This window comes from Chiloscyllium plagiosum, unplaced genomic scaffold (genome assembly GCF_037043375.1).
Source record: "Chiloscyllium plagiosum isolate Xiang-an unplaced genomic scaffold, Cpla_swu_hap1 HiC_scaffold_26, whole genome shotgun sequence".
Taxonomy (NCBI): domain Eukaryota; kingdom Metazoa; phylum Chordata; class Chondrichthyes; order Orectolobiformes; family Hemiscylliidae; genus Chiloscyllium; species Chiloscyllium plagiosum.
The window spans coordinates 15,525,900-15,552,025 of record NW_028270164.1 but is presented as its reverse complement, the minus strand read 5'-3'; the positions used below and the strand labels follow the sequence as shown (position 1 = coordinate 15,552,025).

The 26,126-nt window shown below is 42.7% G+C and overlaps 1 protein-coding gene across 2 annotated transcripts in view; it reads left to right on the top strand.

Moving 5' to 3' along the window:
* Positions 1-25,566, top strand: part of LOC122563098 (N-fatty-acyl-amino acid synthase/hydrolase PM20D1-like) — an 84,381-nt gene extending 58,815 nt beyond the window's left edge. Inside the window, exons 8-12 of one of the 2 annotated variants that reach the window (XM_043716524.2) lie at positions 4,727-4,805; positions 11,954-12,025; positions 14,704-14,869; positions 19,376-19,475; positions 24,449-25,566. In XM_043716524.2, coding sequence (XP_043572459.2) covers positions 4,727-4,805; positions 11,954-12,025; positions 14,704-14,869; positions 19,376-19,475; positions 24,449-24,578 — 547 coding nt within the window. In that variant the 3' untranslated portion in view covers positions 24,579-25,566. The other variant, XM_087973508.1, reaches the window with a different exon arrangement.
* Positions 25,567-26,126: the final 560 nt, after the last annotated feature.

Genomic DNA, 26,126 nt, shown 5'->3' with positions numbered 1-26,126 from the left:
TTTGATGAAGGATCCTGCCTGAAACTTCGACTCTCCTGCTCCTCTGGAGAACTTTATACCGTTCTCCATGTAAGGTGATAGTGGTGCCAGTATGTTTGTCAAACCACTATGGCACCTCCTTTATTTGGTCAACAGGAACCGGCAGGTCATAGCTTACAGGACAGGACCCAACATGTCCCGACTGCAGTTTTAAACTAGCTTGGCCAAAGTTCCTAGCATGCTTGATTGTAGCTCTTAATGAGTCTCGTAGCCATTTCTGCTGCTAGCCGCCTGACCACAAGTGGATTTCCCACCGTGACGTTGAAACTTTAATCATTTCCCCAGCCCTCAGTTTGAGCCCATGCAATCATCATTTCTGGAAAAACAACATAGAAATTAGGAATTGGAGTAGGCCTTTCAGCCCTTGAGCCTGCGCTGCCATTCAACCTGATCGTGGCTTACCTTTCCCAACGCCATATTCCCCTTTCTCTCCATAACCCTTGAAGCCTTTGATATCCAAATATTTATTAATCTCTTTTTTGAATATCTCAATGATCTGGCTTCCATAGCTTGCTGTAGTAACAAATTCTATATGTTGAACATCTGTTTTGAATGAAGATGTATTTTCTAACCTCAGTCCTAAATGGGCCTACTCCACATCCCGAGACTGTAACCCCTGCTCTAAACTCCCCAAACAGGGAAGAACATCCTCCCGGCTTCTGTGCAGCCCTGTTAGAATTTTACGTATTTCAATCAAATCACTTCTCACTCTTCGAAATTGTCCACTCGAACCAATCTCTCCTCAAATGCCAGTCCAGCCATTTCTGATGTCAGCCCAATGAGTCTCTGCTGCAGTCCCTCTATGGCAAGTATCTCCCAACTAAGGCAGGGAGACCAAAACTGCACTCAATACTCCAGGTGCAGTCTCACCAAGTCACTATAAATGCAAAGTTAAAAATCACACAATACCAACAGGTTTATTTGGAAGCACTAGCTTTTGGAGCACTGTTCCTTCGTCAGGTGGTCATAGAGAATAAGATCGTAGGACACAGAATTTATAGCAAAGGTTTATAGTGTGATGCAACTGAAATGATATATTGAAAAAGACCTGGATTGTTTGTTAAGTCTCACCTTTTAGAATGATCATGTTGGTTTCAGTTCTTTCATATGTAAATCCAAGAATGGCACAGTGGCACAGTGGTTAGCACTTCTGCCTCACAGTGTAAGAGACCCAGGTTCAGTTCCCGCCTCAGGTGACTGACTGTGTGGAGTTTGCACATTCTCCCCATGTTTGTGTGGGTTTCCTCTGGGTGCTCTGGTTTCTTCCCACAGTCCAAAAATGTGCAGGTCAGGTGAATTGGCCATGCTAAATTGCCCTAGTTGAAACTTTATTGCTGGAACAGCACAGCAGGTCAGGCAGCATCCAGGGAACAGGAGATTCGACGTTTCGGGCACAGGCCCTTCCTCAGGATTGCCCTAGTGTTAGGTGAAGGGATAAATGTAGGGGAATGGGTCTGGGCTGCGCTTCGGCGGGTCGGTGTGGACTTGTTGGGCCGAAGGGCCTGTTTCCACACTGTATGTAATCTAAAAAAAACTTTTTGAAAATTATGTTCTCCAGTGAACTTTAACAATAGGTGCCATGTCAGCTCGGATAATGTAGGTGTGAGGCTAAAGTCTGTCTGTCTCTACCCCAATTTTCAGACTGATCCTATTTCTAAAAAAGGGATTTACATGGATTCATGCAGTTTTTGAGCAAACTGAAATGTAATTCTGCAAGTACAAATTCACCCCACAAACTTGTGGGTGTGTATGTTTGTGTGTGTGTGTGTGTGGTGGGGGGGTAGGGTGGGGGGAGATGTGAATGTCTGTGAGACTGTATAGATGTGTATGTGTGTGAGTGTAAAAGGCTGTGAGAGGGTGCTTGCGTGGGTGTGAGTGTCAAGGGTGTGCGGGTTTGAGCATATGAGAGAGAGAGTCTGCGTGAGGGTATGGGTCTGTAGGAGTGTGTGTGTGCGCACGCAATGCAGTGAGGTCACCTGTAGTGTGACATGACTGGCACCTCCAAATCATGACTATAATTGCAGGAAGACATCCCTATTTCTGAACACTATTCTCACAATGAAGGGCGACATGCCACTTGCCTTCCAAACAGCTTGCTGCAGCTGCCTGTAATATTTCAAAGAACCGTACAGCATAGGAACAGGCCCTTCGGCTCACCAAGCCTGTGCCAACACATGGCATCTTTCTAAACTAAACACCTTTTCTCTCGACACAGTCTGTATACCTCTATTCCCTGGAAAAGCACAGCAGGTCAGGCAGCATCCGAAGAGCAGGGAAATTGATGTTTCTGGCCGGAGCCCTTCATTCCTGAAACGTCGATTTTCCTGCTCCTGGGATGCTGCCTGATCTGCTTTGCTTTTCCAGCAACACACTCTCAACTCTGATCTTCAGCATCTGCTGACCTCACTTTCTCCTACCTCTATTCCCTGCCTATTCATGTATCTCTCAAGATGCCTCTTAAACTTTGTTGTTGTATCTCCCTCCATCACCTCCTGACAACACATTCCAGACACTGCCCTCTGTCATATCTCCTTCAAAGTCCCCCCCAATTACCCTAAATCTATGTCCCCGAGTGATTAGCATTTCCGGGGAGAAAGATTCCAATTATCCATTCTAAACATGCCTCTCGTGCATCCATCAGGTCACCCCTCAGCCTCCAGCATTCAAGTAAAAATGAACCATGTTTGTCCAATCTCTCCTCATAGCTAATACCCTCCAAACAAGGCAACATCCCAATAAACCTTTTCAGTACCCTCTCTAAAGCCTGTACATCCTTGTGGGAGTGTGATACAATATTCCAAATGTGGCCAAACTAAAATTCTATATAGCTGCAACATGAAATGCCAATTTTTTTATACTCTATGTCCCAACTGATGAAAGCATTTATGACCAGCTTATCCACTTGTGTTATCACTTTAAGGGAACTGTGGACTTATACACCTAGATCTCTCTGTATGTTATGCTTCTAAGAGTTCTCTCATTTACTGTATACCTCCCGCCTGCACTAGACCATCCAAAATGCATCACTTCATATTTGTCTGGATTACATTCCATCTGCTAGTTCTCCGCCCAAGTCTCCAGTCTATCTGTATCCTCTAACAATCCTCCTCACTATCCACAGTTTGCCCAATCTTTGTGTTGTCCACAAACTTACTAATCATTGGTGTACAAGGACTCCCAGATCCCTTGGCTACTCCCCAAATTATCACTATTTAAATGACGGTAAATTCAAAGAGTTTAGTTCAATAACAATAGAGGGAACAGTGATATATATCCAGGTTGAGAGATTGTGTGAGCCTTGCACTGGGATATGAGAGTTGTTCTGACACAATTGCTGCTTCTAATGCGAGGGGCATGGTCATATGGGAGGTCAGTGCTCGTGAAGGAATTTTGCTGAGATTCTGGGTTGTCCTCTGAGGAGGGGTCGAGCAGAATGATCTGAATGGTCATCTGAATATTTCTGGTGTTTAGAAAAATGAGAGCTGATTTCACTGAAGACACCAAGAGAGCCTGACATTGGCTGCTGCCCCATGGATGAAGTTCTAGAATAGGGGGTTGCAATCTCAGCAAAAGAGGTCAGCCATTTTGGACTGAGTTGAAGAGAACATTTTTCATAAAAAGTATGCCTTAGAACATGGAGATGGGAGGAAATGTAGACTACTCAATCCTTCATGCCTTCAATGGGATCACGCTGAGCTGATTTGCATACCACATTCAGGCAAGCCTGAATGCTTTCACCTCTCTTGCTGGTCAAGACTCTATATCTACCTAGGCCCTAAAAGTGTTTGAAGACTATTTCCATCACCTGTTGAGGAAAAGAGCATCAAAGATTCACAACAACAAAAATTATCAGCATCTGTTTTAAATTACTTTGTGGCCCGTATGTTTGAGATTCTCCCACTAAAGGAAACATCCTTTACATCCACCCTGTCAAAACCCCTCAGGAACTTTAGATGAATATGACTGTGGCCACATCATTAAATCCTGACCAATCCCTATGACCTATAAAAACATACGAGCCAGAAAGTTGCACAAGTTAGGAATTCTCTGGCATTTTTTATTCCAGACCAACCATGGTATAGTCAGTAGTTGAGCAAGTTCAATACTGAGAGGATTAATAGATTAGATTAGATTACATTACATTACAGTGTGGAAACAGGCCCTTTGGCCCAACAAGTCCACACCGACCCGCCTAAGCGTAACCCACCCATACCCACACATTTACCCCTTACCTAACACTACGGGCAATTTAGCATGGCCAATTCACCTGGCCTGCACATCTTTGGACTGTGGGAGGAAACCGGAGCACCCGGAGGAAACCCACGCAGACACGGGGAGAACATGCAAACTCCACACAGTCAGTCGCCTGAGGCGGGAATTGAACCCGGGTCTCTGGCGCTGTGAGGCAGCAGTGCTAACCACTGTGCTACCGTGCCGGCCACATTATTAAAGAAATCAAGGGGAATGAGAAAATGACAGGAAAGTGGATCTGCTATAAAAGTTGAGACATAAGCTCATTAAACATCAGAACACTCTCAAGGGGTTGAATAATTTAACCATGTTCCTATCTTTCACTTTCCTATGAGGTGCCACAGTGCATCCTTTCCTGTTAAATTAGTACAGCTGGAGTACATGCAACAAAACGCTTAAAACCAAATGCTTTCTCTCTTATTCCTCTGTTGAACAGAATGATGGAGAAGAAACCAAGTACAAACAGTCTGGTTCGTACGACCACTGCAGTTACAGAGTTTTATGCTGGGATTAAGGTAAAAAAAATCCACAACTTAATTTCGCAAATCAGGAGCTTTCTTTTTAAAAGTGTATTTTGGCATTTTATCATACTTGTTCTCAACTGCATTTGGCTTTTGTCACTTTTTTTAAAAATGTGGGATGTGGAAATAACTGTCAAGACTAGCACTAATTTCCCATTTTAACTGCACTTGACCTGAGTCACTTTCTAGATAATTTCAGAGGGCAGTTAAGAGTCAACCATGTTGCTGAGGGTCTGGAGGTATTTGCTATTTGCATGTCAATGGTTGGCATGGTGACTCACTGGTTAGCACTGCTGCCTCACAGCGCCAGATATCTAGGTACAATCCCACCCTCGGGCGACTGTCTGTGTAGTTTACACATTCTCCCTATGTTTGCATGGGTTTCCCCCATGTGCTCCATTTTTCTCCCACGATCCAAGATGTGCAGGTTAGGTGGATTGGCCAGGGATCGGGTGGGTCTGTGTGGGCTGCTCTTCAGAGGATCAGTGCAGACTTGATGGGCTGAATGGCCTGCTTCCACACTGTAAGGATTCTATGATTCTCTGAAACAAATTGACAGGTTCCCTTCCCTGAAATGCATGAGTGACCCCAATTAGATATGGCAGCATTTGTGGAGAGAAAATCAGAGTTAATGGTTTGAGTTATAGAGTCATAGAACATAACAGTCAACAAATTATAGTTTCATAATCGATATTACTAAGATTAGCTTTCAACATCAAATTTACCAACATAATTCAAATTTCAACAGCTACCCAGTGGCATTTGAACCCATACTTCTGGAGTATTAGTCCATGGATATTACCATACCGCTCCCCTTTTGCTCTATATCTAGGCTGTAAAAGTGTTTGAAGACTGTTTCCATTACCTTTTAAGGAAGAGAGCTCCAAAGATTCACAACAACAAAAAAATTATCAGCATCTGTCTTAAATTACTTAATGGCCCATATATTTAAGATTCTTCCACTAAAGGAAACATCCTTTACATCCTCCCTGTCAAAGCCTCTTAGGAATTTTAAATGAATCTGACTGTGGCCTATCTCCTCTGACCTATAAAATCATATGAACCAAAAAGTTGCACGTTATTTCATTTTTATTCATTCATGGGATAAGGACGTCACTGGCTTGGCTAATATTAATTACCCAACCCAGAGGGCAGTTAAGAATCAACCATTGCTGTGGGTCCGGAGTAACATGTAAGTTAGACCAAGTAAGGATGGCAGTTTCCTACCCTAAAGGGCATTAGTGAACCAGATGGGGCTTTTCCAATGGTTAGCAATGGATTTGTCACCATCATTAGATTCTTAATTCCAGATTCTGATTGAATGCAAATTCTGCAGGATTCAAAACCAGGTCCCTGAAATGTTACCTGGGTGTCAGAATTAACAGATGACTGTTAATACAACGAGGCTATCACCTCCCCTTACAATGCAGCTTTAAAGAGCAAAATGTTATAATGAGTCAAAACAGTCATTTAAGATTATTTTAATATGTCTGAGGAATTTGGTTACTCTCAACTTTAATCACCTTTTAAGGAAGAGAGCTCCAAAGATTCACAACAACAAAAAAATTATCAGCATCTGTCTTAAATTACTTAATGGCCCATATATTTAAGATTCTCCCACGAAAGGAAACATCTTTTACATCCTCCCTGTCAAAGCCCCTGAGGAATTTTAAATGAATCTGACTGTGGCCACATCAGATTCCTTCCTGAAGAAGGGCCTGTACCCGAAACGTCGAATCTCCTGTTCCCTGGATGCTGCCTGACCTGCTGTGCTGTTCCAGCAATAAAGTTTCAACTTTGATCTCCAGCATCTGCAGACCTCACTTTCTCCTGTGGCCACATCACCATGAGATTTGAGTGAATTGCGATAAATTATTAATGAGATATTTAATAAATGCCCTGAGAAGGTGGAGAAAGTTCTTGAATCACTGCAGTCCATCTGGTGTTGTTGGGAAGGGATGCCCAGGTTTCTGGCTCAGTGAAAGTGAAGGAACGGTGTGTGACTTGGAGGACATCTTGCAGACAGTGGTGTTCCAAAGTGTCTATTGCCTTTGCTGACCCTTCAGAGGTCTAGATTGGAATGTGTTGTCAAAGGAGCTTTGATGAGTTACTGCACTGCAAGCCCCTTGTAGGTGGCACGGATCTCTGCCACTTCTGCCAGTGATGGAGGCATCAAAAATATTTATGGGGTGGATGGAATTCTGATCAAGTGGCATTGTTTACCTTAACTCCACATTTCCGACCCATTTACCACGTCCCATGATTCTCTTCGTAGCCAAGAAAGAGCAAGTGGAACATCCATTCTATTAATCAATCCCCTACATGCACCATATATCCACACATGAGCACTCTGGGCAAACCTATACCTTTTACTCATTAACCCGGTTGAAGTCATTGTCAATTGCAGCCTTATAGCTTCTCATGAGCTTGCTTGCCCTGATAAGTCCTGCCAACATAATGCAGAGGATAGAATGCAGCCCAATAAACCTATCAGTGAAATTCATGGGATACAGTCAGGGACATTCCCTGGAGTCTTTTATTTAATCGATTTTCCTAATCAACCAGTTCGCCGATGTTATTACACACCTCTGGAACAGGTGAGACTTGAACCTGGGGCTCCCACTATATTCCATGGATCATGTGGCGAGTGTTCTGTCACTGTGTATCTACAAAGGAGAGTTATACTGGTTCCTGGCTGAGGGGAGATTCCATCATACAAGAAGATATAAAAGGGATCTAAGGGGCAACTTCTTCACACAGTGGGCGATACGTGTATGGAATGAGCTGCCAGAGGAAGTGATGGAGGCTGGTACAACTACAGCATTTAAAAGGCATCTGGATGGGTATATGAATAGGAAGAGTGTAGAGGAATATGGGCCAAGTGCTGACAAATGGGACAAGTTTAGGTTGGGATATCTGGTCAGCGTGGACGAGTTGGACCGAAAGGTCAGTTTCCATGTTATACACCTCTATGACTAAGTAGGAATAATATAATGTAAAGCCTGATCAATATAGCACCATGGACGAATTTTGAGGGATTTTTTTCAGGGTTTTTTTGCCTTCATTGATCCTTTCTGTGGAGTGGGGATGGGAAAAGGAAAGTCCATTTTCTTTTTATTCAAGGCTTTACATTTACTGTTGGCCTTCATAACAAAGTACAGAAACTGGGGTGTCTTACTTCAATTATACAGTGCCTTGGTGAGACCACACCTGGAGAAATGCATGTAGATTATCTCCTTATCTGAGGAAGGATGTTCTGGCTATAGAGGGAATGCAGCGAAGATTTACCAGACTGGTTCCTGGGGTGGTGTGTCTGATTAACAGGGAGATAATGCAATGGTTAGGACTATGTTTTTAAAGCTAAGTGTATTGTTTTTTTTGAACAATGAAGGAATTAAGGGTTACAGTGAGGGAGTGGTTAAGTGGACCTGAGGCCAAGAAAAAGTCAGCCATGATCTTATTGAATGGCAGAGCAGGCTCGAAGGGCCAGACGGCCTACTCCTGCTCCTAATTCTTACGTACTTATGTTCTTCTCATCACTAGAATTTAGAAGAATGAAGGGACAGTTCATAGAAATCCATAAAATTCTAATGGGATTAGAGAGGGTAGATATGAGAACAGTGACTGGGAAATGGGCCATTTAGAATGGAGATGAGGTGGCATTTCGTCACCCAAAGAACAGTGAGTCCTGTGCAAATCACTGCCACAGAAAGTGATTTAATGTTTTCAAAAAGGAGTTTGATTTAGTTCTTAGAGCGAAAGGGCTCAAACGATATGGGAAGAAAGTAGAAACAGGGTGCTGAAGCGAATGATCAACCATGCTCATGCTGAATGGCAGTCCAGGCTTGAAGAGCCAAATGGCCTACACCTGCTCCTGTACGCTATGGTTCTATTTTCAATGTGTGAGCCCACTGCAGGATAATGGCTCGTGAAAGCCATATATCATTGGTGAGGACGGGCTAGTATGGTGCAACGATAGTGTTCCTACCTCTGAGGCCTGACTTCAAGTCTCATCTACTCTAGAAGTGTGTAATGACATTTCTGAACAGATAGATTAGAAAGTCTCTCCATCCTCAGTGATGTCTGCGGAGGTGGGGACACACTGGGGCCTAGTGTGGAACTTGCAGTGTTCTATGAATGCTGTCTCCACCCACATCAGTGTATGATATTAATAAATGTTCCTGTTCGTCAGATTGGGGACAGAATCTCCCTTCTACAAGTCCACCGAATAGGACAGCTTAAAGTAGAGTGGCATGTTGACACAGTGGTTAGGACTTTAGCCTTACAGTCCCAGGAACCTAGGTTCTATTCCAGCTTCAGGTGACTATCTATGTGGTGTTTGCATGTTCTCCCTGTGTCTGTATGTATTTGCTCTGGTTTCCTCCCACAGTTCAAAGATGTGCAGGTGAAGTGGATTAGCTGTGGCAAATTGCCCATTGTGTCTAAGGATGTGTGGGTTAGCTGTAGGGATGCTCTGCAGAGGGATGGTACAGTCTCAATAGCCTGAATGGCCTCTTTCCACTCTGTGGGGATTCTAGATGAAGGCCATACATTTTTTTATGCTCCTTGTCCAGGACTGATTACTGCAGTGTCCAAGAGCAGAGACAGAAAATGCTACAAATACAAATTAGGTCAGTATTTCCAGCATGTTCTGCAATAAGTTTAGTTTTGCAGCATCTACAGTTTATCTTTGAATAGATAGCAAGATACAGGGTTTTAGGACAGTTCTAGAAATTTGACAATCTTAGAATAAATTTCTATAAACCCTGGCAGTGATAAAAATTTGTACCTCACAAAAAGAAAGCATTAAAAAAAATTGAGGTGAGTTATTTTCTCTAACGTGAAGAAAGAATACTGATTCAAAAAATGTTCCTCCTCCCATATTTTTAACCTCCTTGAGTGACTGCTAGGTTCAGTGTTACAGAGAGATGTGCGTTGAATGTTTTTGGAAACATTTGCTAACAATGTGAAACGTAAGCATTAATATCAGAGGAACATGATCTGTCGGAGATCCCAGTCACCAGGATCGTTGGCCTAGATATTTTTGTTTACCTAGAAATGAACAATTTGCATCCCTGAATCGAAAGCCTCTGGCATATTTGAAGCAAGCATCATTGTAGCAAGAGCTGGTTTAGATATTTGATTAATTATTATTCATCCAATCAGGAATATTACAAGCTGTTTAAAAATTGACTTGTTTCAAAACCAGGTTGATGGATAAGCTTTAGGTGAGAGACAATATTCCGCATGCTGATCTCTCTATTGTTCTGGGTTTTCATAAAGGGATTTGTTCAAACATGCAGCTGTCATCAGCTTTGAGTCAACACGCTAAATTTATCTCAGCACTTTCTTTCGCTCCCGTGCTTTCTCTTTGTGTGTGTCTCTCTCAATTTCTCTCTCATTTGGTCCACTTTCATCTTGCTTTCTCACGCAGTTTTTCTCTCATTTCTCTTTAATTTTGGGAAGACAGTATTAATGCCACTGGTCTAATCGTCCAGAAACCCAGGCTAATGTTCAAATCCCACCACAGCAGATGATGAAATTTAAATTCAATAGAAATTGGGAATTAAACATTAATCAAATAAGACGTTTTCCACGCTGTATGACTCTATAGTTGTTTTAAAACCTGGTCTGGTTCACTCGTTTTCCTTTACCTGTCCTGACCTACACGTGACTCCAGACCTACAATAATGTGGTTACTCTTAACTGCAGTCTGGGAAATTAGGGATAGGCAAGAAATCGTTGCCAGTGATACCTGCATCTCGCAAATGAGTGAAAATAAAATTTCTCTCTCATCCTTGTTCTTTTTCTGGGCTCACTCATTGGTGCCCTTCATTAAAAACACTGGAATATTCTATCTACTTCTGGACCTAACAGGTCTTCAGACAGTTGCAAGAAAATTTGAGAATGTTTCCAGGGGTGGGGGTCTTCTCTAGGAAATGCTGGGGGTGTTCTCCTTGCAGAGGCGAGAGTTAGGGGGATATTTCAGAAAGTGTTCAAAACGTTGAGAGGGCCTGGACAGAGTAGATAGAAATTATGTTCATTGGTAAACAGATCACCAACCAGAGAAGCACTGATTTAAAACCATTGGCGAAAGAACCAAAGGGGGACATGAGGGAAAACTGTTTTTCACCCTGATTAGTTAGGATCTGGATCACACTACCTGACAGGCATTTTCAGTCATAGTTATCAAAAGGGAATTGGATCCATGTTTGAGAGGGAAAGCTGTTCAGCATCATAGGGACACAAACAATTAGTTGGGAATTTAACAATTTCTGTTTACATGAGACAGTCTTGTAGCCCATTATACACAGTATCAAAGACTAAGACCCAACTACTACGTGTAACATGGTGGCTCAGTGGTTAGCACTGCTGCCTCACAGTACCAGGGACCCAGATTCGATTCCAGCCTCAGGCAACTGTCTGTGTGGAGTTTGCACATCCCCCGCCCCATATCTGTGTGCATTTGCTCTGGTTTGCTCTCACTATCCAAAGATGTGCAAGTTGGTTGGATTGGCGGTGCTAAAATTGCTCAGAGATGTGTAGGTTAGGTTAATCAAGATAAATGTAGAGTTATAGGGTGGGGGATTGGGTCTGGGTCGGTCACTCTTTGGAGGGTTGGTGTGAACCTATTGGGCCAAATTGTTTGTTTCCACACTATGGGGACTCTATGATATGAAACCGACTCTCAGTCTAACTGTTTAACCATGTGCAGAAGCAACATTGCCAGTGTGGGACAAATAGGCTTCTGCTCCCAACCATTAGAGCAATAATGTCAATTTCAATTGCTTACTTTGTCCTATTTAGTGTGGTTAGCTTGGGTGGCTGGTTTGTAACGAGGAGTGATGCTAACAGCACAGGTTAGTTCCCACACTGGCTGATATTACCATGGCTGTTCAATCTCTCTCCTTGCCTGAGGCATGGTGTCCCTCAGGTTAAGCCACCACCAGTCAACTCTTTCTAATGAGAGCAGCCCAATGGGACTATGGTAACTTTAAGATCCAGAATAAGTCACAAGTTGGAACAAATCTTGTTTCGCAGGTGGTAGGGTTTGCATTGCCTTGTGTAGAAAGTCAGTGAAGAGTTGCTGCAATTTCACTGTATATTCCATGTCAATCTTATTCTTGTTCCTTTCTGTTCAGGCGAATGTGATCGCTCCTTTCGCGAGGGCGACCGTGAATTTCCGGCTCCACCCAGTCCACACTCTGGATGAGGTAATTGGAATACGAATTGAGAATGATTCTGAATGCAAACTCCAGTCTTAATTATCATCTGGTTATAGAGTTGGGGCTAACAGCAGATTGAAGAGCTCTTGTGGCACAGGGGTAGTGTCCTCACCTGCCAGCCAAAAGGCCCAAATCAAATCCCACTTGCTCCAGAGGTGTGTTTTAACATCTCTGAACAGGTTGATTAGCAAAACAACTTGGAGGCGGATTGGCTGGTGTTGAAATATCATTGACTTACGTGCTGGTCTCCAGTTCTGGTTCTGCTTGTGTGAAGCCAAGATCGGGGGAGGTGTGGGAAGGGTTTGCGAGAGGTGGGTATAACAGCCACCTGCTCAAAAGCAATGGGAAGCCAACAAAGAAAATTAAAGGATTTCTTGATCATCGGATCGCTACAATGTGCAATCAGGCCATTTGGCCCATTGAGTCGACACTGACCCTCCAAAGAGCATATCATCCTATCCCATAACCTCACATTTCCCGTGGCTAATCCACCTAGTCTGTACATCACTGGACAGATGGGCAATTTCCCATGGCCAATCCACTAATCTGCACATCCCTGGATAGAATGGGCAATTTCCCATGGCCAATCCACTAATCTGCACATCCCTGGATAGAATGGGCAATTTCCCATGGCCAATCCACTAATCTGCACATCCCTGGATAGAATGGGCAATTTCCCATGGCCAATCCACTAATCTGCACATCCCTGGATAGAATGGGCAATTTCCCATGGCCAATCCACCTAACCTTCACATCTTTGGACCATGGGAAGAAACCAAAGCACCCAGAAAAACTCTCACAGACACAGGGAGAATGCACAAATTCCACACAGTTGCCCAAGGAGGGAGTTGACCCTGGGTTCCTGGCACTGTGAGGCAGCAGTGCTAACCATTGAGCCACCGTGAAGTCCCAAGACCCCCTGGACACACCAGTTGGAATTTTACCCACCTCAGATGCAATACAGCCAGTGGATGGAGTTGGCAGATCTTGGTAGGAAGGGGTGGCACTAATGAACCCTGCTCACCCCCTGTACTCATCACAGCCACACAGCCTCCATTACGGTCACCTTATGACAGCCTGGCTGATACATTGTGAAATCTCTTCAGACGGCACCTCCATTGTGAGACCACCTTCTCTTTCCCCCACCTATCTCAGCAGCTCCCTTCTCTAACAGTGAGGCGGCCCACCTTTGAGTGCAGGAGGATGATGAAGTATCCTTCAAGTCTCCGGGGCCTGCCCACTGTTCTTAATTCGACATGGCTCATCCAAGCTGCTACTTAATGCATTGCCACCTTCTCCAAATTCACCCTCTGCATCCCAGAGCCAGTCTGTGTGGGGATTTGACCTGAATCTCCTTCCAAAGATACAGTAGACATCCAGCAGCACCTTATTTTGATTGTTTCCAATTATTGATAATTACGACTGATGTTAACTCAAACATCCTTGAAATAATTTTGATATTTGTTGGTCAGCCAAATGGTGAATTTTCTCAAACTCCTTTCACTAACGTTTGGCCAGAATTGTGATTGATCTAGGACTTAGCTGTCACTAAAGCAGAAACTCTGGCCTCCTAAGCCACGGATTGTGGGTTCAAGTCCCTTCTGGAAAGATAGCATGGACTGGGCTTGAAGAGTTAAATTGATTTGTTCCTGATTCATGTTCAGTACGTAATGCCTATGGTGTAATCAGTATGGGGGAATTAAGGGTTGTGGGGAAAAGGCAGGAAAGTGGAGCTGAGGATTAGCAAATCAGCCATGATCTCATTGAATGGCGGACCTGACGCTATGGGCTGAATGGTCTACTTTTGTTCCTATGTCTTAGGGAGACGCTTTGGAGAATCCAACTCCCATCTTTTAATGTTCTGCAGTAATGGTTTCTTTAGAGACTATGCTATCTCTTTGTGGATGTGGTTCAGTGCTTCACTATTATTTACAGTATGTCACCACAAAACATCCAGAAATAAATGAATGAATTGCAACATGTTCCATTACAGCCATATATCCACCCACATGTTACCTTGACTCAGTGATGGCCCATTTACCTCTGTGTCAGAAGGTTGGGGATTAAAAATTCCCTCCACGTACATGAGTAACAAGTCAAGGCTAAAGCTCTGGTGTGTAATAGTGAAGACAGGCTGCATAGTCAAAGGTACTGTTTATGGATGTCCCTCCCAACTTTCTGCTTGTGAATGTGTGCCACTATTTGAAGAGCAGAAGGGTTCTCCTGTTGTCTTAGCCAACATTTATCCCTCAACCAACAATCACCAAAACATAGGAACTGGGCATTTATCATTATTCCATTTGGGCCTTCCAATGTGCAAATTGGTTCCCCGTTATGATGAATATCCATTTATTCCAACTAAAAGTGCGATGATCAGTCTCAGTGTAATGTATCCTCCCCTACATGGTCTTACTGGTATTTGCTGATCATACTTCTGCACAGAAAACAGAACACACTGTTGAATGAGGTATCACAATGCAGCAGAGATTCAGTAATAGGATCATGCTGGTGTGTTTGTGTTCCAAGTTCCACATTCCTGTCTAACTTTGATAACCTTTTAATTCTCTCATGGAACAAGAATCTATCCACCTGTTTTAAAAATGACCCCAATTCCTTCACCAGCGAGCTCCATCAGTTAATATACATTAAAAATATTTTCTTTCCAGCTTCTCCAGCAAATTCAGCAGACTATTTCTGATGACCGAGTGAAAATTGAAGTTCTACAGCACTATCCCTCGCTCCCCATGAGTTCTTATGATGATACTTCATTCGGCTATCAGGTTATCAAAGGAACCATTGGAAACATTTTTCCTGAAGTAGCCATTGCTCCAGGTAAAAGAAATTCCTGAACAAAGAGACCTTGGAGTGCAGGTTCATAGCTCCTGGAAAGTAGAGTAGCAGGTAGACAGGATAGTGAAGAATGCATTTGGTATGCTTTCCTTTATTGGTCAGAGTATTGAGTACAGGAGTTGTGAGGTCATGTTGCAGCTGTACAGGACATTGTTTAGGCCACTGTTGGAATATTACATGCAATTCTGGTCTCCTTCCTATCGGAAAAATGTTGTGAAACTTGAAAGAGTTCAGAAAAGATTTACAAGGCTGTTGCCAGGGTTGGAGGATTTGAGCTATAGGAGAGGTAGAATAGGCTGGGGCTGTTTTCCCTGGAGCGTCAGAGGCTGAGGGGTGACCTTATAGAGGTTTATAAAATGATGAGGGGCATGGATAGGGTGAATAGACAAAATCTTTTCCCTGGTGTGGGGGAGTCCAGAACGAGAGGGCACAGGTTTAGGGTGAGGGGGAAAGATATAAAAGGGATGCAAGGGGCAATGTTTTCACGCAGAGGGTGGTATGTTTATGGAATGAGCTGCCAGAGGAAGTGGTGGAGGCTGGTACAATTGCAACATTTAAAAGGGCGGCACGGTGGCTCAGTGGTTAGCATTGCTGCCTCACAGCACCAGGGTCCCTGGTTCGATTCCAGCCTTCGGCAACTGTCTGTGTGGAGTTTGCACGTTCTCCCCGTGTGTGCGTGGGTTTCCTCCAGGTGCTCTGGTTTCCTCCCACAATCCAAAAATGTCCAGTTAAGGTGAATTGGCCATGCTAAATTGCCCATGCTGCTAGGTACATTAGCCAGAGGGAAATAGATCTGGGTGGGTTACTCCACGGAGGGTCAGTGTGAACTGGTTGGGCCGAAGGGCCTGTTTCCACACTAGGGAATCTAATCTAATCTAATCAAAAAGGCATCTGGATGGATATATGAATAGGAAGGATTTGGAGGGATATGGGCCAGGTGCTGGCAAGTGGGACTAGATTGAGTTGGGATATCTAGTCAGCATGGACGAGTTGGACTGAAGGGTCTGTTTCTGTGCTGTACGTCTCTATAACTCTATGACTCTAGAGGTTTATCATCACATTTAAATTAAAGTAATTATGACGTCTGGAATCCCATGAAGGGAGAGGGATTGGCCTGCAGGTTCTCCATCTCCTGATAAAACATCCAGAAACCCTCCAAATTTCACAAGGGATTGCCATCAGGATTTGTGACTGCAGTGTTTTTGAAGTCTGGGTTGATGCATCACAGTCATTCATTAGTGTGGAGATGTTGCTCACAAATTACCAGCGAGTGTGGAAAATGCAGAACTATAGTTGAGGCCCCAGTTTGATCAAAACATCAATCAAGTCTGGAAAAAACTGGAGGTAAGTCTGGGCGAGCCTCTGGTACAAAATATTTGTAGCTTTGCTAGAGTGGTGCTGGAAAAGCACAGCAGGTCAGGCAGCATCCAAGGAGCAGGAAAATCGACGTTTCGGGCAAAAGCCCTTCATCAGGAAGCTCCTCGGATGCTGCCTGACCTGCTGTGCTTTTCCAGCACCACTTTGATCCAGACTCTGGTTTGCAGCATCTGCAGTCCTTGTTTTTACCTTAATAATCCCAAAGCAGGCTCTCTTGAACTCTCCCTAATTCCTCCGACTTAAGTCAGGCAGATGGTACTGCTGCCTCACAGCGCCAGGAACCCGGGTTCAACTCCAGCCTCGGGCGACTGTCTTTGTGGAGTTTCTATATTCTCCCAGTGTCTGCGTGGATTTCTCCCAGTTTCCTCCCACAGTCCAAAGAAGTTACAGGCTAGGTGGTTTGGTCGTACTAAATTTCTCCGTAGTGTCCACGGATGTGCAGGCTAGATGGTCTGGCCATGGGAAATGTGAGGTTACAGGGTTCAGGGTGTGTGGGGGTCGGGGTGGGATGCTGTTCGGAGGGCCAGTGTACACTTGATGGGCCGATGGCCTCCATCTGCACCATAGGGATTTTAAGTCTCTTACACATTCACCTCATCGGGGACCCTATATACACAAACCTACGAATTAAGATCAGGATTAGGTCCATTGAGCCTGCTTTATCATTCAATAAGATCATGGTTGGTCTGATTTCTACACTCCTCCTTAGCCCTGATAACCTATTACCCTTTTGTTTGTCAAAAATCCTTTTTCTTCTCCCTTAAATATATTCAAAGACTCACCAGATATTTTAAGGACTAGTCTTCAGAGTCTGAAATCCTTTCCTGAACTTCTTCTCCATCATTTGGAGGTGCTAGTGTTGGACTGGGATGGACAAAGTTAAAAATTACTGAACACCAGGTTATAGTTCAACAGGTTTAAGAAGCACTACCTTTCAGAGCGCTGTTCCTTCATCAGGTGGTTGAAGGTGATAAAGGAGCAGCGCTCTGAAACATAGTGCTTCCAAAGAAACCTGTTGGACTATAACCTGGTGTTGTGCGATTTTTAACTTTTTTCTCCATCCCCTTCCTTCTTCAAAACTCCATACAACTGATTTCTTTGGCCATATTTTTGATTAACTCTCTGAACATATGCTGATGGGGCTTGGCACCCATTCTTTTCCCCCTCATTCTTCAGTGAAACACCAGCAAATGCAAACATTTTTCTACTTTTAAATGAACAACACACAGCAGAGGTTTCCTCTCCTTGTTTATCCTGTTATATATCCATATCTTCAATGAGCATCTGAGTTGTGGGGTGGATTCAAATGCCTTTTATTGTGATTTACCCGTCATTGACAGCACAGCATAAAAAGTGCACAAAAAGCTTCAGAATTTCTTAACTTAAACAATTTAAACTTAGAGTGCGCACGCTCCTTCCACACTTCCCCCATCCCCGATAACTATTGGTCAGCGGAGCAGTTGTCCCTCTGAATTTGGCTCTCTGGTATAATTTAAGCTTGCCTGAGCAAGATAAATTTTGACAAGCTTGAGGCCCACCCCCAGTCCTTTGTGGTGTCTTCCAGACTCTTATCTCCTTTCTTAAGGCTTTTAACATTTGCCAGCTGCAACTCCCAATTAATTGGACTTCAGAACTTTTTAACTTTCTCATTACAGGAGATAACAGTGAATTTTGAACAAAGTTATGTGGTCGCACCTAACGTTAGAATTCTTTAGCTAACAAGCTGTGTCTTAATGTGTTCATTCAACCCACATTCCAATGTCTGCTCATCTCAACATTCATTCCTCCCTGTAACAAAATGCTAAAAACTGAGATACGAAGAGCATTAGAAAATTCATAAGTGAGCGAGAGACAAAGAGAGAGAGAGAGACCAGCTTTCTGTACTGCCTTCATTGAACTATTTGATAACTATTTGTGATTTGGTTTGAATCTTTTCCTTTAATGCTTTTCTATAACTAATGTGGATCTCTAATTATTGATTAAACAACTAATTAGTGTGAAACGTTCTTAATAATGTTAAATATTATTATCAATGCGCTATAGAGCTGCTATTATTCTGCTCGTGATTAATCAAATTTTATATATTACCTGAATCAAATGGTCTATGTCTTACAGAGCTGCTATTGTTAAGACTAAATTATTATCTAAGTCTTATGTGTTAGCTGAATCAAATGGTAAAATTATTATCTATGTCTTAGAGACTTGCTATTGTTAAGACTAAATAATTCATATGTTAAATGTTGTTGCCATTTTTCTCAAGTCATAGTCAAATTTGTTTGACTACTTTTTAAGGTTATATTTATGAGGTCAGCTATTACATGAATACTACTTTTGAGGGGCTGAAATTCATGTCTGTCAAAATTCATACTGTATCATTAGCAGAAGCCCAATGGATGTCTAAATGAATAAAGCATTAAAAGAATGAATTATGGTAATTCTGAAAACTCGGAGTGGGACACAACAGCCAGAGCACAGGAAGACCGGGAGCAGAGTGGAAAACCAGCAGACTGGACGTGACGGCTGGTACATTGACTCAGAAATGTGGACCTATTATCTGTAGAGAACTAGGGTTGACTTTTACATGGGATACATGAAAAGTTCCAGGTTATTTGGCCAAAAATAGCGAGTTGACTTTTACATGAGATTGACTATTACTCGAGTATATATGTATCTATATCTCCCGCACATTCAGCAACCTTGAATACGTTACTATCAGTTCTGTTCTGCTGCATTCGTCAGGGACAGCCATCAGCCATTTTGTGAGCTCATTTAAAACATTGTTAAAGTTCACTTAAGAATGTAACTTTTAAATGTTCTGCTATTTACATATAAAAGAACTGAAACCAACATGTTCATTCTAAAAGATGAGAGACTTAACAAGCAATCCAGATTCTTTTTCAATATATAATTTCAGTTACATCACACTGTAAACGTTTGCTATAAATTCTGTGTCTTATGATCTTATACTCCACAACCACCTGATGAAGGGGCAGCACTTAAAAAGCTAGTGCTTCCAAACAAACCTGTTGGACTATAACCTCGTGTTGTGTGACTTTTAACTAAGAGGAACACAGCCTGGTACTTGTTAATTATTTTCTTAACTTCTATTAGGTCTATGCATTGCAAGTACAGATACCAGACACTACCTGAAACTGACCAAGCAACTCTACAGATTTATTCCAATGATATTGAAACAAGAAGATCTAACTCGGTAAGAAGTCATCAGAACAATATTAATCAAATTTCAACCCTTCAACTTTTTTAGACCTCCAAGTTCTAGCTTGTCTGCTTTTAAGTAAGTCTTGGCCATTGCCTTATGTTGAAGAATGCTGGTACAGTAAATGTCAAAGCTTAGCAGGTGTTTCCGTCACTCTGGGAATGGTTAGCCCTGATTCATGATAGCTACCGCAGTGAAGCAGTGAATAATTTGCTAACTTTGTACAGAGGTACAAGGCAGATCGGTTTGATGTATAGTGTGCTTTCTTTCCAAGGACTTAATGTACGACTGATTCTCCTGATTCCATGCAATTGCGGTTTTAAATCTTAACTTCACTGGTGACTTTCTATTCTTGCTCATCATATTTCTAATAAATCGTTAACTATCATGATATTTCTAATTGGTTTCTTATATCTAAATGTGCTTTTTTATTAATTCATGGATGTGAGTGTTGCTGGCTAGGCCAGCATTTATTACCCATCGCTAAATGGCCATGAGAAGGGAGTGGTGAGCTGCCTTCTCGAACTCTGCAGTCTGTTTGGTGGAGTACACCCACAGTGCTCTTAGGGAGGGAGTTCCAGAATTTTGACCCAGCAACAGTGAAGGAATAGCGATAAATTTCCAAATCAAGGTGGCATGTGGGTTGGGAGGAAACTTTCAGGTGACGGTATTCCTGTGTATCTGCTGATCCTTGTCTTTGTATGTGGTAGAGATCATGTGATTGGAAGGTGCTGTCTAAGGAATCTTGTTGAGTTGCTGCATTGCATCTTGCAGATGGTACACACTGCTGCTATTGTACATTGCTAGTGGACAGCATGAATGTTTAAGGTGGTGTATGTGATGCCAGCCAGGCAGGCTGCTTTGTCCTGGTGTTGAGCTTTTTGTGTGTTGTTGGAGTTGCTCCCTATCTGGCCAGTGGAGAGTACTCCATCATGCTGCTGGTACGTACCTTGCGGATGATGTGGAGGTGCTGGTGTTGGACTGGGATGGACAAAGTTGAAAATCACACAACACCAGGTTATAGTCCAACAGGTTTAATTGGAAGCACTAGCTTTCAGAGCACTACCACCTGATAAAGAAGCAATGCTCCAAAAGCTTGTATTTCCAAATAAGCCTGTTGGACTATAAACTGGTGTTGTGTGATTTTTAACTTTGTAGATGATGGACAGACTTTGGAGAGTCCGATTCAGAAGCAGATTGTTGAACTTCCTAGCCTGCCACTTTAACTTGTTAGCTATTCCCTTAACTCACTGCTCACCACCTTCATACACCAGCTGCATCATTCCTAATATTCAAAGGGATTAAAATATCTCTTTCACGTTTTAGGTTCTTGAGCCGAGTGATGTTAAATACACTTTCTCCACCGTGATCAACCCCTTGCCCTTCTTGAAGCAGTTTTTTATTTTGTTTAGCTGAGCTATGATCCACGGGTACTGAACAAGTGAATTGGCTGCTCATGTTTTCAATGGACTGTTTGATCTGGACATCAACATGCCCAATGTCCTCACAGATCCAATTTAAACAGGGATCATCACTTAGTGATCCAGAACAGGGACCCTAATAAATTATTCTGAACCGAGATGGGTGAGACTCGACATTATGAGAAACTCTATGAAGGGGTGAAATAGTGGCTGGCACTTGATTCTGGCATTCCCCCCGCCAATTCTGTGATTTCCAATTTTCAACAGTGCCTTTTAAGGTTGGCTAATAGGTCCACATTCGGTACTCCCAACCTGTCTGGTTTCATTGTGGGGACAGGCATCTCCTAACCTTCTACAATTATCATGGTATCTGCTATTGATACTTAAAGGTCAGGATGGTTGACACTCAGTTTGTAGGTAAAAAAAACAGTTATTTTAAGGAAGTGGAAACTTATGACATTTTCAAAATCACTTCTGTTTAAAAAAACACATCTTATTGTTGCTATGGGGTTAATTGGTCCCATATATTGGGTAAATGGGCCTTGTGGCTTGGCTTGAAGAAAGTAAGTGGTCTTGGGACTTGTATAGAAAGGCTGGAGGTTGCATGGATGGAGGGCATGATGTGAGTGTACAGGTGTGAGTTAGAGAGCCCAATACATTATAACTGGGACAAAGTCCCACAGCATTGAGGTGGATCCTTTAAACTGCCCACTGTGCTGCTACCTGTAACTGTCTCTGGGCTATTTCCTGGGCGGACTGTAGCCCACGTGAGCCCCTATATGCAATAAGAATGTTGGTTTTGATGGGGCCTCCTGTTGAGGTGGATGTTTGGACTATGTTGGGAACCTTCCTCCCATCAGCCACAGTTCTTGCCCTTACCATTGTCAAATCTTCCCAAATGGCCAGTCACCCACCTGATGGGAAGACTGCAATATTTACTCACTCTCTAACTCCCACAGAATACAGGTATCCCCCACTATCCGAAATTAGTGTTCCCTGGAAACCTTTAGTAAGCCGAAAATGACATAAAGCGAAGGTGCATAATTTATATTGGAAAATGTCGCCGTTCTCCGTAAAAGCGAAAATTCTCTTCCGATTTGTGAAAACAGGTACTTATGTAGGTCTTTCATAAAAGCAAAGTGGCATAAAATGAACGTCCAAAAAGTGGGGGATGCCTGTAACTCAAATCAGTTTCACCTCTTATGAACTTGAACTTGGAACTGCTGAGTCATTCCATCTTTTAGGTTAATTTGCAGCAATGAGTGGTTTAATCAAATTTTGTGATGTATTCACACAGCCATACTCAACCCACTGGGCTTTAAGAGTACTGAGCTATCCTACAAATAGATTTCTCAGTTCCAAGCTGACTCAGTACAAAAAGCGTTCAACATTGGAACTGAAAGTTGTCCTCAAAGTAACACCTTCAGCAACCGGATGAAATCAACAAACAGTGCAATGGAATTCTGATCAGAAATGAGACTCGAGGGGTGATTGAATAGTGAATGCAATTTCATAGTCATGGAACTGAAATACAGATGTGATCCTTTCAGAAGTAACCTCTGGTCATTAGTTTAATGCTCCAATACACTGTGCTATTACATTCAATTGTAGCAGAAATTATTTCTTAAAATTCATTCACAGTATGTGGGTGTTGCTGGTTAGGCCAGTGTTTATTACCCACCATTCAAACCCCTGAAGGAGGTGGTGGTGAGCTGTCTTCTTGAACTGCTACAGTTCATGTGCTATAGACATTCCCAGTGTTAGTAGGAAATGAGTTCCAGGATTTTCAGCCAGTGTCTGTGAAGCAATAGTTCCTGGTCACGATGGTGAGTGGCCTGGTGGGAATCCTGCAGGTAGTGGTGCTCCAATGTACCTGCTGTCTTTGAAGGTATGGTTGGTGAACTGTTGCAGTGTATCTTGTAGGTATCTTGCTACTATTTGTGGTGGAATCAGTGAGTGTAGATGTTAACTGAGGTGCCAATCTAATAGGCTGCTTTGTTCTGAATGATGTTGAGCTTCTTGTGTGTTATTGGAGCAGCACTCTGCCAGGCGAGTCATAGAATCACAGCTGTACAGTACGGAAACAGACCTTTTGGTCCAACTCCTCCATGCTGACCAAATGTCCTAAAATAATCAGTCCCATTTGCCAGCACTTGACCCATACCCCTCTAAACGCTTCTTATTCATATACCCATTAGATACCTCTTAAATGTTGTAATCATATCAGCCTTCACCACTTCCTCTAGCAACTCATTTCATACACGCACCACCTTCTGCATGAAAAAGTGGACCCTTTTAAATTTGGAGAATTCCATCATACTCATGACTTGTGCCTTGTAATTTTTAGAGTCAAGAGTGTGGTGCTGGAAAAGCACACCTCTAGGACACCCACGCCAACCAGCCCCACCGCCCCATGGCTGAACACTTTAACTCCCCTCCCACTCCACCAAGGGCATGCAGGTCCTGAGCCTCCTCCATCACCAAACCCTAACCACAGTACCCCGGAGGAAGAATGCCTCATCTTCCACCTTGGGACACTACAACCACACAGGAGTAATATGGATTGCACCAGTTTCCCCATTTCCCCTCTCCCCACCTTATCCCAATCCCAAACTCTTGACCTGACCATCATCTTTCCCATCTATCCATTCCACCCTCCTCTCTGACCTATCGCTTTCTCCTCCACCTTCATGTACCTATTGCATTCCCAGCTACCTTCCTCCCAGCCCCACCCTTTCCTATTTATCTCTCAGCCCTCCCGGTTCACAAGCCTCATTCCTGATCAAGGGCTTATACCTCCTGCTCCTCAGATGCTGTCTGACCTGCTGCGATTTTCTAGCACCACCCTCTCGACTCTGATCTCCAGTATCTGCAGTCCTCACTTCTCCATTAGTCAGGATGTGAGTAACTCGCTGCAAGATTCCTAAACTCTGACCTGCTCTTGTAGCCACTGTATTTATTTAGTGAGTCCAGTTCAGTTTCTGGTCATTGTTGACACCCAGAATGTTGATTGTGGGGGATTCAGTGATGGTGCCAACACTGAATATCTAGAGGCAGTGTTTGGATTGTCTCTTATCTTAGAGATTATCCTTCTAAGTCCTTGTGTATCATGAATTTGTCATTTACCAACCCAAATCTGAATATTGTCCAGGTCTTACTGCTTATGAGCATGGACTGCTTCAGTACCTGTAGAATCACAAATAGTACTGAACATTATGCAGTCATCAGCCAACATCTGCAGTCCTCATGATGGAGGGAAGGTCTCAGCTAAAGATGGTTGGATCTAGGACACTCCCCTGAGGAGCTCCTGCAGAGAGACCCTGGAGCTGAATTGATTGGCCTCCAACAAACACAAACCTTTGTTTGTGCCAGGTATGCCTCCAGCCAGCTGAGAGATTTCTCCTTGCTTCCCATTGACTCCAGTTTTGCGATGTAATGAAGTCAGGAGCTGAGTGGAACCTTGTCCAATAACAGTCCATTCTCACAAGCAATGGATAATTGTTTAAATTATCACCTGTTTTTATCTTCGTCTCTCTGTCTCTTTAGGATACACGGTGTGAATGAAAGAATATCTATAAAGAACTACGAAGAAATTGTGGAATTCTATTTCCGACTACTACAGAACTCTGATCTAAGCAGTCTGCCGCCTTCTCACATTTCCTCTTGTGACTTGTAGAAGGTTCCTGGATTGACACGGACTTCTTTCTCTGAGATCTTCCAACTTAACTTATGTTGCAAGTAATCCCAGAATGTTCCATACAAAGTCCAACTAAAATTCAACCGCATGTATTTCTCTCTCAAAACCTTGTAGGAGATTGGGACGGTACGTCTTCCTTTGTAGACGTTTATGGGTTGGGGTAATTAGTATAACTAGTGTAAGGAATAAGAATCATGAAACATCAGCGTCTCAATGTGTAAAACAGGGTTTATCTCTGGCTTAAGTTGAGTTGGTTTACTGTGCTTAGACTTGGAAAAGTAGGGGGAAGTGTGGTGAAGGTGGGTGGCGGGGATTTGAAAGAGGGGGGAAGAAAATCAGCTAGGATTACCGAATTCCTGGTACAATACAGCAGCCCTGAGTTGGAAGTGTTATATGTGATGGGTGCTGGAAAGTTACACATTTAGATTTGACAGTTAATGTGAATGATAAAAAGGAAGCATATGGACTGGAGAAATATTGCCTCTTGTGGAGCCGTGCTGCAACAGCAACTACAGTGATGATCCATGAAACACAGCAACAAATAAAAAGACCATTGCAAATACCTACAAATTACAACTGCATTGAATCAGCATGGTCACATGAATACATCAAAATGAATATATATGCATACTATCCAATGCAAAAGAAAATGTTCCTTCTAGATTTATATGCTTGGCAAGTAATATTATCCAACACCTTTTCTCAGGTGTTGCAGTTTGTGGAATTATATTTAATGAAAGAATTTTAATGGTATTTTCACAGTAGTATTTATATAACTTTTCAGGGTAGTCAAAATGAAGGTCTATATTTAAAAGTCATTTATACACAAAATATAAGCTGCAGATTGAGGCCCGTTGGGTCAGGAAAGTTCTTCAATGCCTTTCTTGTGAGTTCACAACACTACATTTTATTTGTGCCAGATCAGTATTAAATTTATTGAATTAATAAAGAGATATTTGAAACCTGATTATGCGGCTGTTTTATTCTGTAAAGTAAAATAACACCAATTGTTGAATATCTGAGGCAGAGAATACACTTAGAAACAGAAGCAGCAATTGCTGGAGACACTCAGCAGGTCTGGCAGCATCTGTGGAGAGAAAGCAGAGTTAACATTTTGAGTCCAGTGACTCTCCTTGGCTTCTTAATCCAAGAAGGGTCACTGGATTCAAAACATTAACTCTGCTTTCTGCCAGACCTGTTGAGTTTCTCCAGCAATTTCTGTTTCAGATTTCCAGCATCCACAGTTCTGTGTTTTTATATGAGCACATTTGGATCTTGTTTTCCTGTGCTGCTTGTTTTTAAACTTATCTTTGTTCCATAGATCATAAAATTACGGATCAAACAATCATAAGAAATAATAGCAGAAGTAGTACATTCAGCCCCTGAAGCCTTCTCCTCCTTTCAACAAGGTCATGACTAACCAGATTGTCCTGCTTGACGTCCTTGCACATGAAAATCCGAATGACCTGAATTCAAGGTCTCAGCCTAATATTCCTTAAAGCAATTTATTTCTTGTAACCATTATCT